We start from the raw sequence: 18,174 nt of genomic DNA on the forward strand, positions 1-18,174 counted from the left end.
TAGTTTTAGACAGCATATAATGGGTCAATGGGCATATCTGGCAATAATTTTCAATACCTCTCTGGCCACAGGAGAGGTGCCAGAGGACTGAAGGACAGCCAATGTGGTACCGTTATTCAAGAAGGGAGGAAGGGATAAACCAGGGAACTGCAGGCCAGTCAGTCTAACCTCAGTGGTGAGGAAACTATTGGAAGCAATTCTGAGGGACAGAATTAATCTACACTTGGAGAGGCAGGAATTAATCAAGGACAGTCAGCATGGTTTTGGTAAGGGGGGTCATGGCTGACCAATTTGATTGAATTTTTTGAAGAGGTGACCAGGTGTGTAGATGAGGGCAACACATTTGACATGGTCTACTTGGACTTCAGCAAGGCTTTTGATAAGATCCCGCATGGGAGACTGATAACAAAGGTAAGAGCCCATGGGATCCAAGGCAATTTGGTAAATTGGATCCAGAATTGGTTGAGTGGCAGGAAGCAGAGGGCGATGGTTGAGGGGTGTTTATGTGACTGGATGCCTGTGTCCAGTGGGGTTCCACAGGGATCGGTGTTGGATCCCTTGCTGTTTGTGGTATTTCTAAGTGATTTAGACTTGAACGTAGGAGGGTTGATCAGTAAGTTCGCGGATGACACGAAAATTGGTGAGATGGTAAATAGTGAGGAGGATAGCCTTAGATTACAGGAGGATATAGACGGGCTGGTCAGGTGGGCTGATCAGTGGCAAATGGAATTTAATCTGGATAAGTGTGAGGTGATGCACTTGGGCAGGACAAACAAGGCATGGGAATACATGATGAATGGTAGGGCCCTGGGAAGTACCGAGGATCAGAGGGACCTTGGTGTGCATGTCCACTGGTCCCTTAAGGTGGTGGGATAGGTAGATAAGGTGGTTAAGAAGGCATATGGGATACTTGGAGAGTTTTAGCTATGAGGAGAGATTGGATAGACTGGGGTTATTTTTCCTGGATTAGAGGAGATTGATGGGGACATGATTGAGGTGTATAAAATTATGAGGGGCATAGATAAGGTAGACAGGAAGGAACTTTTCCTCTTGGTGGAGGGATCAATAACCAGGCGTCATTGATTTAAGGTAAGGGGTAGGAGGTTTAGAGGGGATGTGAGGAAAATTTTTTTCACCCAGACGGTGGTGGGAATCTGGAACTCACTGCCTGAAAGCGTGGTAGAGGCAGAAACCCTCATTACATTTAAGAAGTAATTGGATGTGCACTTGCGATGCCATGGCATACAAGGCTATGGGCCTAGTGCTGGAAAATGGGATTAGAATAGTTAGGTACTTGTTTGACCAATGCAGACTCGATGGGCCAAAGGGCCTTTTTCTGTGCTGTAGACCTCTATGAGAAGTGTATAGCTTGGCTGGGTGGGTGGGTATGAGAGGCCTTGAGGGTGTGGGTGGAGGGGCATAATTTGGAATGGAGGAATGAGGGGTAATAAGGATTGGCGGAGAGGTATAGCTTGGCATAAACATGATCTGTTGGACTCACCTTTTAAAAGATCCCCTCATGAAGACTAGGTCTCATGATTTCTCCGAGGGGCTGTGAAGCACAGTTCTTTATAAACCTGGCCTGACTCCATGTAAATTGAAAAGTAGGGACGTGCCTATCTCGGCAATGGAGCCAGCTCGGTCAGGAGTGCCGGGTTCAGACTTTTGACAGGAACCAACTCACGCCCTTTAAAGGCACTCCCGAAAATCATACAGCTCGGGATGGGATCGGGAATCATGGAATCGTAAAGGGCTCCCAAGTCATCCCGTCTTGGTGAAAATTTAGCCCATGATGATACCAAAAATCCACACCACAGGGTGGGGGAAATGGGTCAATCTTGTTGGGACACACCCACCCATGCCTTTGTTCTTGACTCTGCTACATTCACATGACATCGAGGGCAATCCATCTGCCACCAGCATGCTAAAATGTCTGGTGCAACTTGCCAATTTCAAAGGGGCCAGCTCCTTTCCCTCCAAACAGAACTTAAAATGTGCTACCAGCTGCTCCATTATATCTACATTCAAGTAAATTGCAACTATTTTCTTTAGCGTGCAGGACACAAAGCTGATTTGGCATCTCAGATGGGGCCTACTGCTACTGTTTGGCAGTACGGTATGCCTAATCCAATAATGTGTTCCACTAAGACACAGGTCCGTAAAGCTCTGTCTTAAGAATCCCTGTCCATCTTCAGCTAACGGCCTTGTACAGAAATGATAACCTCAATTTCTATATCCACAAATGTTTACTCCCTGAACCAGCTGAAATTATCAAAGTTACTTGAGATTGGGATTAATAGTGTTATGGAGCAGGCTGGCCTTCCAATCAAGGGTATAAACATAGAAGCTGACCTCCTGTGCTGCAGTCTCTACAAAAGTCTTAATTACATTTTAATCAAAACTCACATGTTTCAAGATACATACCTTGTAGCTTCTGGGTCCCACACAACAATATCAGCATCAGCTCCTGGAACAATTCTTCCTTTCTTGGGATACAGATTGAAAATTTTTGCAGCATTTGAACTAGTCACAGCAACAAAACTGTTTTCGTCCATTTTGCCACCAACCTGAAAATATCAATTGTAAAAATAGTTGCTTGGACCCTTTGCTTATATCTTGCATTAAAATTTACATCTCTCTCTTAGGTCTTCCAACATGCAATATCATTTTCCAGCAAATAGCTTAACAAGAAACCTGCATGCAGATACTTGTCAATCTCTCCACTAAATATCTAATTGCAGGTTTAGGAGAATGTTTCAAATGACTCATCTTTCCAACTTTCCCCTTCTCCCAGCTACTGTCAAACCCTGGAAACATAGCATGGATCACCACCTTGTAACAGGCAAGGGCAAAAACAGGTAGGATGTCAAACTACAAAAAGGGCAGAAAGGAACTGTCAAAAATCCAAATCAACTAGAAAGACACATTGCAAAAAATTGTAAATAATATAACACAAATCTTAAAATAAGAAACAATTTTAAATGAATGAGAATACACAAAAAGGATTTGTGAAAAGAATTTAATTGCTTTCATGCTTTTTTGTATGTTTAAACTTGTTGGCATAAAAGAAATGAAAACTAGACAAAAGAAACAGAAAGATGAGGTCAGGGGTGGGGGTGGGGCAGCAGAGAGGGAACTGATGTGCAAAACAATTTGGATGATATGGCAGCATTGATTTCTGGGGCAATTTGTTCAACTACTGACAGCCCAGCACAGAGGGCTGATTATTTTCTAATGGTGAGTGCAGAGGCCTACAATTGTTCTTCCCGGCAACATAAACTTTGCATATCGCAAAATGCTTGATCCAGCCAATGTGTTAATTGGCGGTAGGGGAATGAGGAATTGGGGGCATGGTGCAACTCTGCTGGGAACAGAGTGTGCTTAAGATATTCATAGCAATTTCACAAGTGACTTCCCCACCTTGACAGTTACTTAGTACACATCCTCAGTTCTTGGCTTCAAACCTGCCTCAACTAGTCAAGAACAAGAATAGAAGCAAAAATGGATGAAATTTCTCCTTTTATTCCCACCATCTACTGCAGATTCTAACACACCTAGGTATGATTTCACAGAGACTGGTAGCCCCCTGACCCTTGAAGCCATCCCTGACGGCAAGTAATAGTAGGCAGGTTTTGCTGTCTTCATCCCGGTATCTAAATATGGAGACTTCCCAGCAGAGCAGGATCAGCTTAAACTATAAGAACAGGTTGAATAAACTTGGTTTGCATTCTCTTAAATTTAGAAGGTTGAAAGATGATATAATTGAGGCCTTTAAAATTATTATAAGTCATTGGGCTAGATACAGAGAAACTATTCCCTGTGGTGAAAAACTGGGCCATTCTGGATTGAAATCAGGAAGTACTTTTTCACACTGCAGTGGAAATCTGGAACTCTTTGTGGAGGGGGCAAGGGGGAAAAAAACTATGGATGCTGGGTCAATTGAAATATATATAATATGCTTGGAGATTATTTGTTAAATATGACGATCAAATTCACATTGGAAAGACCTAGGTTGGCAAACTAATCACATTTATTCCGCAACCCTAAGCACAATGGCAGAGATTTTCTTAATCCTGCTCCTGAGCTCATTGAGTTGCTTAAATTCAGCAAGCAAAAGCAAATTACAAAAATCAAGAGGATCACAAACTCAAGGGAGCCTGTCCAATTTTCCGCTCCTGAATAGTCTGATGTAAAATTGTGAGGGTTCCCTAACATAGAGTGAATGTCAGCTGTGGGGAAGCTACTGGAATCTGTCATTAAAGTCACTGAGCTTTTGAACAAATATAGGCTGATCAAAAGAGCCAGCATGGTTTTGTTAAAGTTAAATCATGTCTGACGATATTGAGCAGGGCAGTAATAAGACAGACAAAGGAGTATGTATGCATCTTATCTACATAAACCTAAAGGGGGAATTTGGTAAAGTTCCATATGAAAGATCATTGGCAAAAGTGAAAGCACCTGGAGTGTTTTTACTTCTGTTGGAAATTAGTTGGGAGATAGGAGACAGAGGGAGGTTATTTTGGTGAAAACAGGCACTAATTGGGTGTTACACTAATAAGACGTGCCTATTTGAAATTTAGCACACACATTCGAGACTAATTGATGATTTCAATTATATTATTTTTCTGCATGTGCTAAAATGGATACTTGTATGTTTAGCACACCAGTGCTGATTGAAAGCAATTTTGTGGAGTGGTATAATTAGCCTCCACACGCCTACTTTCACTAGGTATGGAATACACTGGCTGGCAGAGAAGTGAGTGCACTGCAGGATTGCTCAGGGACCTACAGAGAGGGCGTATAGGTTTCAGGATGCAGCACTGGAGGTCCTGATGGAAGAGGTTCAGAGGAGAAGGAATTTTCTGTACCTGAAAGGTGGGGGAATGGGGTGCAGGCCTTAAGAGGTGAACAATTCCACAAACTCTGCTCAATTACTGTACCAACACCAACCTCAACACACTTCATTAACCATCCAATTACACACTGATGTTTAACACTGGGCACCATGCCTCATAATAGGTACTGATCCTTGAGAGGCAGTGCAGCGCAGATTAACCAGAATCCTTCCAGGGCATAGCAAGTTAAATTACGATGACAGATTGCATAAAATTGGCTTTTATTCCTTTCAGTTGGGAGGGAAGATGCTGTGGACAGTGGATCAATTGGTGCTTTCGAGATATAGAATTATATTAGGTAAGGCTATCAAGGTGTATAAATGGAGTTGAGGTGCAGATCAAACAACATTTAATAGAATGGCAAAACAGCCAAGATGGCTGGATGGCCTACCCCTCTTGCTTGTAGTCCTCTTCAATTTTTCACTATCGGCTGCACCCAAGTAATGCAATATGCTCAGGTGCAAGGCAGGAAAACTGTCTCAATAAGAGTCAAAAAAATGGTGCAGAAAAAGGTCAAGTTACTTGATCTAGAATAGGCTTTGAGCACAGGCAACCTGGCTAACACCCCAAAATGATTTTCCTTCCTGCAAGGATGGTAATGTGAAGACTGACAATGTACCAACTGTCCAATCTTCATACACACAACCCAAGAAAAATAATTAACATTTAGCTGTAACAAAAGAATACTTTCAATTGTTTACCTCTAATAGTAATGGCTATCAATTAAACTGATAAAAGTAGAATTGGAACATTTCAGTATCATAACAGTGTGTTAGAATATATAAAATTATTCACTTTCCCTCAGTTAAATAAACCAAAATAATAAAATAAAACACTTAGTAATGAAGTATAGCTGTCTTTTTTGGAAGACAACAAGCACAATAAAACTTTAAGGAAGTGGTGGAACTCAAAGAAACTGATTTTTTAAACTGTAACTTCACTGTGAAGTGTTCTCAACAGAAAGGAAAGGAAACTGGAGAAAAGAACAGTTTTTGTATGTATGGGTATATGTTTGAATCAAACACAAACTGATTTGGGGCGGGCTGAAATCTTTTTCTCTGCAGTTTGCTAAACTAATTGCCTTTGCACAGTTTCGATCAGGCTTCTAGGGAAAATCAATCTGTTACAGTTTAACAGGAGTGTCAATCACATTTAATTGCTGTTAATACTAGACTGGTATAATAGAACGTGGAGTGGGGGAAATAAAACGCCTCTAAAACATTCTATTCCACTGTTGGCAACCTCACATTCTAAGGCATACAAACTCATAAAAAGTTAAGAAAATAAAATAACGATAATAACTGAAATAGGGTTGAAAGGTCTAATAACATTGCACAATTTGCAACTTTAAATCCAAATGCTATTGTTAATAGTACAATTACCAAAAGTTGGACTCCCCAATGCAGAAGTAATGGTAACCAACATTAAAATATCCTAGTAATGTTAAACATACCACTCCTTTCTCCCAGATAACAGTCATTCTGTCCTGCACTCCAGTAACACCGTGAGGAATTTTGGTAAAATCTTCCTTTCCTATGGCTTTTTGCTTGGTACTAAATGGACGATGATCCGAAGCAACAACATTAATGGTATCACTAGGAAAAATAAAAGAACAGAAATAATATTTGATGAGTGTCCAACTGAAGTACCCATGCCATGACAGATTTAATATTGCATTCACGTTTTGGTCATTTCAATTTAAGGTTAATTATGACAGAAAATATTTTTCACAGCTGTGTTGTGCAATATATATTTTTTCTGCCACTGACTTTCCACTGTAGATTTATGGTTTTCATTGAAGCTGTTCACATAAAGCAACCCTTAGGGATTTTCCCACTCCAACAACCAGCCCCTGAACAAATGATCACTTGGCACAGGCTAGGTCTGGCTGGCAGTTGACTCCCTCTTGTTTGATGCTGACGTTAGACATTGCAACAAGTCTTAAACATATTACCCAAATAAAACATCTATGCCATCATTCCCAATAGCATTAGCTCAGAATGATTATAATGGCTTACTGCACACAATGCCAAGAAGTTTTGTTACTTAATACTGCTTGCGCCTCAGTTACTTTCTGCTTTTCTGCTTGGTGTGCTTGAGTTAATTTGCCAAATTGAACCTGCTGAGCACTTAAGTTCATAGGAGTAGGGCAAAATTTATAGCTGTCCATTGTCTGAGCATCTGCAAATCTCCAGTTCAATCTAATTACCTACTCATGCTCTAGTGTCCAGATAAAAGTCTAAAGTACTTTGCAGGCATTTTCAAACATTTCTTTAAATCAAGTTTAGTAATTTCCAAATTGCACAATTTTCTAATACAGTTTTGGTTTTTTTTTTTAGTTTATTCACATGAGCTGGACATCACTGGCAAAATCAGTATTTATTGTCCAACCATAACTGCCCTCGAGAAGGTGGCGTGAACTGCCTTCTTGAATTACCGCAGTCCATGAGGTGAAGGTACTACGACAGTACTTTTAGACATGGAGTTCCAGAATTTTGGACCAACGATAATGGTGCACGACTTGGAGAGGAAACTTGAAGCTGTTGTTCCCATGCACCGGCTGTCCTTGCCTTACTAGGTGACAGAGATCGTCGGATTGAGAAGTGCTGCTGAGGAAGCCTTGGCAAGCTGCAGTGCATCTTGTAAACGGTACACATTGCAGACAGTGTGTTTGTGGCAGAGGGAGTGAATGTCTAAGGTGGTGGAGGTCTAAGGGATGCTAATCAAGCAGGCTGCTTTGACCTGGATAGTGCTGAGTTTTTGAGTGTTGTTGGCCACTGCACTCAAGATTTGTGCCCTGTAGATGGTGGAAAGGTTTTGTGGAGTCAAGAGGTGAGTCACTTATTGCAGAATTCCCAGCTTCTGATCTGTTCTTGTAGCCACAGTAATAATGTGGCTGGTCTAGTTAGTTTTCTGGTTAATGGTGACCCCAGGATGTTGATCTTAGGTAAAAGCGAAATACTGTAAATGCTGGAAATCTGAAATAAAAACAAAAATTTCTGGAAAAACTCAGCAGGTCTGACAGCATCTGTGGAGAGAAAGACAGAGTTAACGTTTCGAGTCCGTATGACTTCTTCAGAACTCATACAGACTCGAAACGTTAACTCTGTCTTTCTCTCCACAGATGCTGTCAGACTTGATGGTAGGAGATTTGACAATGATAGTACCATTGAGTGTTAAGGGAAGTTGGTCACACCTTCTCTTGTTGGAGATGGTCATTAGTGGGCACTTGCATGGCATGAAAGCAACTTGGCACTTATCAGTCAAAGCCTGAATTTTACCCAATTCTTGTTGCATGCAGACACAGACTGCTTCATTATCTGAGGAGTTGTGAATGCCATGTTATAAAAGGCATTTCTTGTTATATACATGCTTGGATGGAGTGATTTAGAAAAATGTGACCAAAAACATGAAGATGAGATGATGATTATATGTAACATTTTCTGGTTTGTAACTGGAAGCTTTGAGAATAAAAAGAAGTATCTGACTACTTGGTAATTTGTGTGAAATTTATATCACATTGGCATTTTTTTGTTACTATTCATATTTAGTATTACATATAACAAATAAATTCTAATCCATGTTATATTTATAGAATAATGAGCTGTAAAAATGCATTTGCCAATTTGTGAATTAATACTGAAATCACTCAGGTAGAATAAATTATGATGTGCACCTGCAATCTTCTAATATATTTGACCACAGCTTAGTCAAATATAGTTTTCAAACATTGAGCAAGCAGCTTAAAGAAAAATAATGGTTTTAGCTTGTTACAGAAACTCACTTGGCTAGCAGGCTCATGAGATAGTTGGGCGTGCTAGCATCCAGTCGGAGAGGAGGCGCAGTAACGTGAGCAGCAGCATGAGACCAGTCTGGATGGTAATAGCTTGATCCATTTAGAGTTGTGTGCGCTAGGGTTGCTTCCCCATATATGATTTTGCCTTAAAAAAAGATTGAATTAGGAATTTAAAAATAGCCACCATAATGTATACATTATTAACCTAATTATAACTTACCAATTAAATATACATTTGTCATGTATACACAGATACTTTAAGTAATTTTTGTTCTCTATGTCACAGGTTTTTAATTTCATTTCTATGAAGCATATTTTAAGTTTGGGTAATCTAAATTGTTGTACACCAGTACTAACTTTTAAATCCACACACGTTTTGGCATATTAGGGACAGAATCAATTTGAGGAAATTATTGTTGTTAAAGCAATCTTTTGCAAAGAAAAATTGGTAGAATTTTGATTAATAGTTTTATCAAGTACAAACCAGTCAGGTATTCTGACATTATTGATGAGGACATTGCAGTGAGCATTTAAATAGCAAAGGATGGGGTGTGATTCTGGACAGGCCTGAGCCATTCAAACCTGAGAAATCATGCTATAGATTGGCATGTAGTTGAACCTAACTATTGCTAACATCACAGAGTTGTCCAGGAGGGAAGATCTAAAAGTTACTATCTTGGCAAGAAATTCTCCTGAAGGTATTTTTTTTCTACAAAATTGGAGCCGGGTGTGGGTGGGAGGTACTTTGATTAGCTTTCCAATTGTAACTTCATAGATGAAACTGATCAGCAATTACCGGAGTCTTGACAGAGAAATTTATACCACTTTAAAAGACTCAGCTAAGTGGCGAAATCAGTACTGGATATAAAGAAAATAGAGGACAGATCTTATTCATCAAAGTAACAATGTAAAAAGAATATCATACATGCATAAATTGATCTTACGCAATCCTGCATATGGGAAAGGAGACCTATTGGAGTCTTCAGGTGTAACAAAATTAGGCATGTCTGATAACTGGACCAGGGTGCATTGAGCTAATTCAATTCCCCCTTTAAAGTAATAAATTCTACATAATGCTTCAATTTTATATTATTCTTGGTTAAATAATACAGTTTATCTGCAATACAGGTTAGGGAGTTAAGAGTTGCAAAACTGAGGTACTTTGTAATCATCACTGGCAGGAAGGTATAATTACTGTGTGACAGGTTTACATTAACAGTTTCCTTCATAAATGTGCAAATAAGAATTCATTTTGGAGAAAGCTGACACAAGAGTGTGACAATACAGGGAAACAGGAAGTGAGGTTTGTGGCCAACAGGTTCATGTGGATGCAATATTTTTAATATATTATAGGGCAGTGGAATTCCCATAGTGGTGTTCATGGTAAGTCAAGGATAGATTCTCTCCTTTATTCATCTCTTTTTTGTTTCTCAAATGCTGACCTATGTTCTGCTATTCACATATTCTGCTTTCTTACCTTTATGCCACTATCAGCACCTTCTTCAGCCCTTACCACTACCATTAACAGTCCCTTTGCCCTGTGTCCATGACATCTTTGTCAATCTCTCCTTAGCCCCCAACTATCACTGACCTTGCTTTATCTACTCCACCTCACTTAAACAATATAAATTCCATCACTTTCCACTTCTCTTTAGCTCTGAAGAAGAGGCATACGGACTCGAAAAGTTAACTCTGTTCCTCTCTCTATAGATGCTGTCAGACCTGCTGAGGTTTTCCAGTATTTTATGTTTTTATTTCAGATTTAAGATGAGCCTGATCCAAGTGCTAACTAACCAAGTGCCTTGAAAGCCATGGCTTGATTTAGTGAGACAAAGAAATTAATGTAATTGTCATAAATATGATGTTAAAGCCACCAAATGATGGGTTCAAAGCACAGAGAATGAGATTAGGACAACATAAATCAAATAAATCAACTCTCTTAGTTCTTTCCTGAAGCAAGAAGCAGTGTTTGTGATGGAAATAGGACTCCATTTGATCTCAAATTATGATGTATTTCCGTCCTATAACTTCTCATTTGAATAGTAGCTTAGATAGCAGGCACTGAGAATTTAAAACTAAAGCTTTAGCTTTTTTCCAATGAGATTTCCTCTGACCTTTGCTTTGAGTGCCTAAGGGGTAAATGAATGCTGCCTGTGTTTGACAATCAATTGCTTGCCTTTTGTTTGTTTTTTTGCCTGCTAGAATCACTGAAGTTTCAGATGGTTGGCCTTAACCCTCAAGCTTGTGAAATGTGAATTGGTACAAGGCTTTCACTTTGGGAAAATATATATAACAGTCACTTAGAAAACAACAATATTTGTAAATCCTATAACTTGAAGGAAGATTCAAAGCTATCTAGGTTTCAAAAGTTGACAGTATTTGCTTTATCTACTTGGAAGATGTAATGCATTAAAAAGTTGTTTATAACTTGTTGAAAAAATGGTTCACAGCTTCTTGTCACTTCAGGTATAACTTCCTCCCTGGCCTAGTTATTAATAATGCAGGCTTTTGGTTCTTCAGTTCATTCTTTTCTTTATTCATTTATGGGATGTGGGCTTCGCTGGCTGGGCCAACACTTATTGCCCACGAGAAGGTGGTGGTGCACTGTCTTCTTGAACCGCTGCAGTCCATGTGGTGTGGGTACACCCACAGTGCTGTTAGGAAGGGAGTTCCAGGATTTTGACTCAGCAACAGTGAAGGAACAGCAATGTATTTCCAAGTCAGGACAGTGAGTGACTTGGAGGGGAGCTTCTAGGTGGTGGTTGTTCCCATCTATCTGCTGCTTTTGTCTTTCTAGATGGTAGTGGTCATGGGTTTGGAAGGTGCTGTTGAAGGCACAAGACAGAACTCCATAAACAGAGGTATTCTCAACAAGAACATAAGTTTCCTGAATACTACTGCATCTTTGCCATTGAAAATAGAACACTTTCATTTAACAACTTGATCATCAAGAACAACCTTGTGTGTAATGTCAGAAAACACTGGATTGAACTGATTTCATGTTTCCATACTCTAGAAACCAACCTTACCTTGCATTCTTGCAGAAGCAATGACATCACCTGCAGATTTGCTTGAGACATTAACCAAATATAATGGACAATGGGTCTGAAATGTTAAATTAACAGGAAGAGTTAGATATGGGGCTCAGCTGAAACATTGAAGAATATATATTTAAAACATAAATACTTAACAGAAAAACTCACTCGATTAGCAATTGTGATGGCACGATGGGTTGCTTCTGCCTCAAGCTGTATGAAGAAAGTAAGAAGTATTTTAAACATTTTTCACACAGAAACAAAAGCATTAGTGGAAAATAAACGAGACTATCTCCTCCAATTTCCCCAAGGGCAGGGTTTTACGCATTGGCGAGCAGGGGTGGGGCCCGCTCGCCGAAGCGTAAAATGACACACGGTGACGTCAGGCAGAACTCCCGACATCACTGCGCCCCATTTAAATTTTCAGGAAGGCAGGGGCACAGCGAAATCAGCTGCACACCCGCCAACCTGTCAATGGCCAACTGAGGCCATTGACAGATTCTATTAAGTAATTAAAGGGCCTGCCTATCCAACTTTAAGGTTGGCGGTCAGGCCAGGAGCCCCGGCGTGAACTAGAAAAAGCATGGAACCTCATCCACAGGTGGAATGAGGTTTCATTAAGGTTTTAAAAACTTTTAAAGTTTTTGTAAAAATTATGGACATGTCCCAACTCATGTGACAGTGTCACATGAGGGGACACATCAGGGAAATTTTATTTTTTTATTTTTAGGTTTTTAACATTTTGAGCCGATCTCCCCGAAGCTGCACTTAGCCTCAGGGAAATGAGTGTGCTCTTTTGTGCGCATGCGCGAAAGAGCACACTCTCGATTTTGGGAGTCCCCCTCCCGCCCGCACGTTCTGTGCGGACGTCACACTGGGCCTTCATTGGCCCGCCCACGTAAAATGGTGGCGTGTCCCTGATCGGAAGCGCGCCTGTGCACATCCGCCCTTCAACTTCGCCCGCGATGGGGGGAAAATTCAGCCCCAAGTGTTTATGTATAGCAGTCTTAGGAATAAACAAGATACGATGAATGAATTTTAAAAAAGGCTTTACTTAGCTTTCACAGAGTCCCACAGTAATCACTGCAACACAATTCTAGTGAACATTTTTTTCCTGTGCAGTTTCCAAAAGACTATGCTGGGGAATCTAGCCATGAGTTAACTGAACGCCTATTTCAAATCATCTGCTTCTTTTAAATTTCCAAAATTTTAAGACAAGGAATTTTCAATTTTAATAGTAAATATGCATTGTGAACTTACTGAAGCAGCACCATTTTGATTGGTAAACTAAACTCAAACAGAAGTTTATTTCAGCTTCTTGTGCAGTTTTCATTAACATTCCAGTTCAAAAGGTAACAATTTACATTTCCATGGCAAAACAGTTACAGACACTTGCTAAAACCACTTTGAAACTTGCCTTGAAATCAAGATAGCTGACCTGTCATTGTCAGAAACCTTCAGTGCATAATCTCCCGCATCATACTGACCACTAACACAAAGCCAGATTGTACATTGCAATCCAATTTCAGTAGGGGGCCCCATGGTGACGTGAGAAAGATGGCTTCCCTCACCACCAGGAGCACATCAAGAAACTCCTAAAGTAGTAAGAGAGCGAAAATGCCAGCAAACCTGAACAAAACAACAACTCACATTTATATAGCACCATTAACACAGTAAAACACCCCAAGGAACTTTACTGGAGCATTATCAAATGACATCTGATCCTGACCCCCTGCGGCAGATGAGCAAAATCCCGGGCAAAGATACAGTATTTAAAGGACCACCTTAAAAGGAAGGCATGCAGAGTCAGAGGTTTAGGGATGGAATTCCAGAATTGAAGGCACACAGATATCTTGGAGAGTTATGGTGCTACAGGAGATTAGAGAGATAGGGCCATACACAAATTTGTAAACAAGGATGTGAACTTTAAAATGGTAGTGATGCATATGGGGAGGTGGTGGCATAGTGGTATTGTCACTGGACTAGTGTTCCAGAGATCCAGGGTAATCCTCTGGGGACCCAGGTTGAATCCCACCACAGCAGATGGTGACATGTGAATTCAATAAAACTTTGGACCCAAAGTCTGAACAAATCTGGTTCACCAATGTCCTTTAAGGAATCTGCTACCCTTACCTGGTCTAGCCTACATGCGGCTCCAGACCCACAACAATGTGGTTGACTTTGAAATGCCCTCTGAACAAGGGCAATTAGGGATGGGCAATAAATGCTGGCCTAGGCAGTGACACCCACATCCCATGAACAAATAAAAAAAAATGAAATAACCAGGAACCAATGCAGGTCAGCCAGCAGAGGGGTGATGGGTGAATGGGACTCGGTGAATGACCTTAAGTTCACAAAGGATGGAATGTGGGAAAACAGTCAAGTTGAAATAGTCAAGTCTATTTATTGCCTATCTTTTGCTTCAGGTAACAAAAAGCATGGATGACAGTTTCAGCTAAAGATGAACTGAGGCTGGGATAGGGACAGGGTCAGGCTATGCTACAGAGGTAGAAATAGGCAGTCTTAATGATGGCATGGTAGTGTGATTGGAAGTTCATCTTGGAGCCAAATATGAAACCAAGGTTGCAACCAGTCTGGATGTCTCCAAGGGACAGCATGCAAATGAGAAATGAGGTGTCAAAGGGTAGATCCTTGGGCACACTACAGACAACAGTACAGGAGCATGAAGAAAAATCACTGCAAGTGATTCTCTGGATGCAAATGGATAGGTCAGAATGGAACCAACGAAGTGCAGTCCCACCCAGTTGGACAATGGTGGAGGAGGATGATGTGTGATCAATCATGTTAGAGATCAATCATGTCTGAGACCACAGACAGATTTATAATACTTAGTTTTGTAACAGACACATAGGATGCCATTTGTGACATTAGCAAGAACTGATATGGCACTATGGCAGGGTGCAAACCTCATCAGAGGGATTCAAAAATAGAATTCAGGGAAAGGTGAGCATGATCTTGAAAGGTGACATGTTCAAGGATTTTGGAGAGCAAAGGGACGTTGGAGATGGGACAGAGGGGTGGAGGTTTTTCTTTTTGAGGACAGCAGTGAAGACTGCAGACTGGATTGGTACAGGGGCAGTACCTGAGGAGAGAGAACTATTAAAAGTATCTAGCATGGGAGTCAGGAAATTAAGTTGGGTGGCCAGCAGTTTAGTGGAAATAGGATCAAAAAATACAGGAGGTGGACCTCATGGATGAGATGAGCTCGATGGGTCATTAGGTAGGATAGGAGAGAAACCAGAGAAAGATGAAAATTCACAACTAGGGAATAGAGGAAATGTTAGGAGAAGTTTGGCCTGGTCAGATAGGGGAAGCAAAGAAAGCAGTACGGTCAGCTAATTGGATGGTCTCAAGCTTAGTGACAAAGAAGACCATGAGCTCCTCGTACTTATTGCTGGGGATGAGTAAAATGAGAATAAACAGCTGACTTCAATTTATGATCCTTCCTGCACCCTCAGACCCCAAAGCAATCAAGGGTGTGCTTTCTTTTTTCTACATGAATTTCCAAAGGTTATAAAACAGAGGCTCAGTCAGAAACCCACAAATAGTAGATGGAATAAACCATTTAACCTCATCAACGGTATTGCTTCCTCATGAACTATATGCTTTCATCGCTGCACGTTTTCACTTTTAGCTTGCTTTCTCACAGAAAAAGTTTTTATTTACTTGAAATTAAAGTGACCCTATATTGTAAATGTGCAGAAAGGGGCAGAATCATCCGGTCTCGTTGGCAATGGGTGTCATGGTGGGCATGAGAAGGCCAAAAATCGGTTTCATGCCGTCATGAAACCAGTTGGCAATTGTCTGCTCCGCCTGTCAATGGCGGGCCGCATTTCGTACCGTCCAACGTCTGGACCTTAACTTTAATGCATTTCATTATTGTGCGCTCACGCCAGAATCATCGCCCAAGTCAAATTTACCACCCATATCGATGTGACTTCAGAACAGCGTAATTCACAACTACCTTTAAAAGGCAGGCACCTGGCGAGCTGAACTTAAGAGGGGAACTTGGAGGTGAATGCACACAACCTTGTGTAGTGCTCACGAGGATTGCCCATAGGACATCGGGGGGAAGTCACTATTTCCCAGCTGGCTTTCAGTGCAGTGTCAAGGCAAGGGCTTCAGTGCAGGTGAGGGTGGCAGGAGGGGGTGTGTGGGCAAGGCAGTATAGATTGAAGGGAGTACACCAGCAAATGCCGGGAGCGTGGGGGGTGTGAGGGAGGCAGCCATACACTTGGAAAAGCTTGTCAAAAGGTGAGCATTCTTCCACAGGTGAGACGGTGCACCGGCAGCTCCGTTGACATGCTTGGAGCCAGGCCTCTGAAGCTTTACTGTCCACTCAAGTAATACAAAAGCATGAATGTGTCACCAAATGCTCCACAAATTTTTATCCCTCGGGCGCACACTGTAAATGAATGTTTTAGAGGTCAGCAGAACAAATGGATGACTGGGCAAGTTGTAGATTCCTCTTGCAAAATGTGGCCATGGTGCAGTCACTGGTAGAAGTGACTCAGAGCTCCTTATTAAGGTTTGGACCAGTATCCCTCATGGTTCAAGCTAACAACGCAACCTTGCAGTGCAAGTTAGGAGAATGCCTGCTGTCTAATGGTCGAAGCTCCCACTGATCGGTCAAGTGGAGTGGGGCAGATGGGGTTTCAGACAACCATGAAGCGCACTCACTCCTGCATGTGTGAAGGGGCTTTCAGACTTAACCAAGAGGGGTCCTTAGGGGCCATGTGCTAACTCATGCATCTCTTTTTGATCCTGCAGGAGAACATCAGGATCATTGAGCCTAGTGACTTAGTAGGATGTCCCATGGCTTACAGGGAGCAGAGAAGAAGAAGCAGAGTGTGGCAGGTGCACCTGGCTCGACTACGGGAGGAGCACCTCCCTCAAGATGAAGGGGCATCAGGGCCTGCTGCACATACAGCTGAAGATCCCCAGAAAACCGTCACTCATAGGTGCTTCACTAGACCCAGGATCTATAGACGGCACCTGTCATTCCTGCAGATAACTGAGAACAACTGTCGCTGAAGACTGCACATGTCTAGGGAACTGGTCAGTCACATATGCCACCTGCTGCAGGATTTGGCGCCACGGGTACATGGAAGGCATCCACTGCCAATGGCCATGGAAGTGACCGCGGCATTAAATGTTTATGCCAGTGGCTCCTTCCAGGGCTCCATTGGTGACCTGTGTGGAATCTCACGAGTCTCCATGCACAAGTGTATCCAGGAGGTCATGGACGGCATCTTCACGATGGCACGGCATTTTGTGCATTTCGCCCAGGATTAGGGAAGCCAGGAAGCAAAAGTGCTGGGTTTTGCACAGATCTCTGGTTTTCCAAAGGTGCAGAGCACCATCGGCTGCACTCATGTGGCGCTTAGATTTCCATGACAACAAGCAGTCAACTACATCAATCGTAAAGGCTTCCATTTGCTGAATGTTCAGCTGATCTGCAACAACCACAAATGCATCCTACAGGTCTACATCGGGTGAAGCTTCCCAGAGAGTGTCCACACTCCTAAATCCTGAACAGGTCTCAGATCCCTGACATTTTCCAGGGTCCACAAAGGATGCAGGGTTGGGTCCTCAGGGACAACGGCTACCCACAGGCTGAAGATACCTGTGCAGCGGCCTCAGACTGTTAGCAAAATGACGCTATAATGAGGCTCATGCTGCGACCTGGACTTTGGTGGAGCAAACGATAGGCGTTTTGAAAATAAGGTTCCAGTGCCTTGACAGGTTTGGTCAAGCACTGCAATACAGCCCCAGGGAGTGTAGCACATCATCATAGCTGTGAGCTACACAACCTGCTGCTGCAATGGGGAGGACCTGGCTGAGGAGGAGATGGAAGAGCTGCACGTCTCCTCTGAGGTGGAGGATATCGAAGGAGATGACAATGATGAGGTCCTCGATGGCAAGGATGCTGGAGATGAGACCATCACATTAGCCCATGTGCTCGGGAGACCCTCACAATCGCAATATTCATGGAGGACAATGACGAAATGCAGTGAAGTCAGTCCTGACATCCTCACTTTATGAATGTTTGACTCCTGTGTGGCTGGTGGCAGTGCACATAATCTCAGTGCTCAGACTCATGTCATGGAGATGCAACAGAGGCCCTAATAGTCACTAGATTCCAGGAGGATGACAACGAATGCACTGGAAACACTCCATAGATCTTCACATTGCCTTTGTGAATGTCTGACTTCTGTCTGGCTGAGGGCAGCTCGCCTGTGCTCTGTGATCAGGGTCATACCATGGAAAGGTATCCATGAATCTTTAAATGCACCTGATCCTTTGTCAGCCTTCAGCACCTGTCCCCTTCAGGAGCACAGCATCAATGGTCAGAGATGCTGAAGAGATGGGGGCTAGCCCCATCTCAAAAGGTGCTGAGAACACAGAATGACAAAGTCTGATACCT

The 18,174-nt window shown here is 42.0% G+C and overlaps 1 protein-coding gene across 1 annotated transcript in view; it reads right to left on the reverse strand.

Annotated features, from left to right (window-relative positions):
• LOC121278378 (dihydropyrimidinase-related protein 5-like) overlaps positions 1 to 18,174 on the reverse strand; it is a 76,521-nt gene that overhangs the window by 19,662 nt on the left and 38,685 nt on the right. The window contains exons 5-9 of the mRNA XM_041188738.1: positions 11,895 to 11,939; positions 11,721 to 11,796; positions 8,680 to 8,836; positions 6,349 to 6,490; positions 2,425 to 2,567 (exon numbers count right to left, since the gene is read on the reverse strand). Of these exons, the coding sequence (XP_041044672.1) occupies positions 2,425 to 2,567; positions 6,349 to 6,490; positions 8,680 to 8,836; positions 11,721 to 11,796; positions 11,895 to 11,939 (563 nt within the window). The remainder of the gene's footprint in view (positions 1 to 2,424; positions 2,568 to 6,348; positions 6,491 to 8,679; positions 8,837 to 11,720; positions 11,797 to 11,894; positions 11,940 to 18,174) is intronic.

The sequence above is a fragment of the Carcharodon carcharias genome, chromosome 5 (assembly GCF_017639515.1).
Source record: "Carcharodon carcharias isolate sCarCar2 chromosome 5, sCarCar2.pri, whole genome shotgun sequence".
Taxonomy (NCBI): domain Eukaryota; kingdom Metazoa; phylum Chordata; class Chondrichthyes; order Lamniformes; family Lamnidae; genus Carcharodon; species Carcharodon carcharias.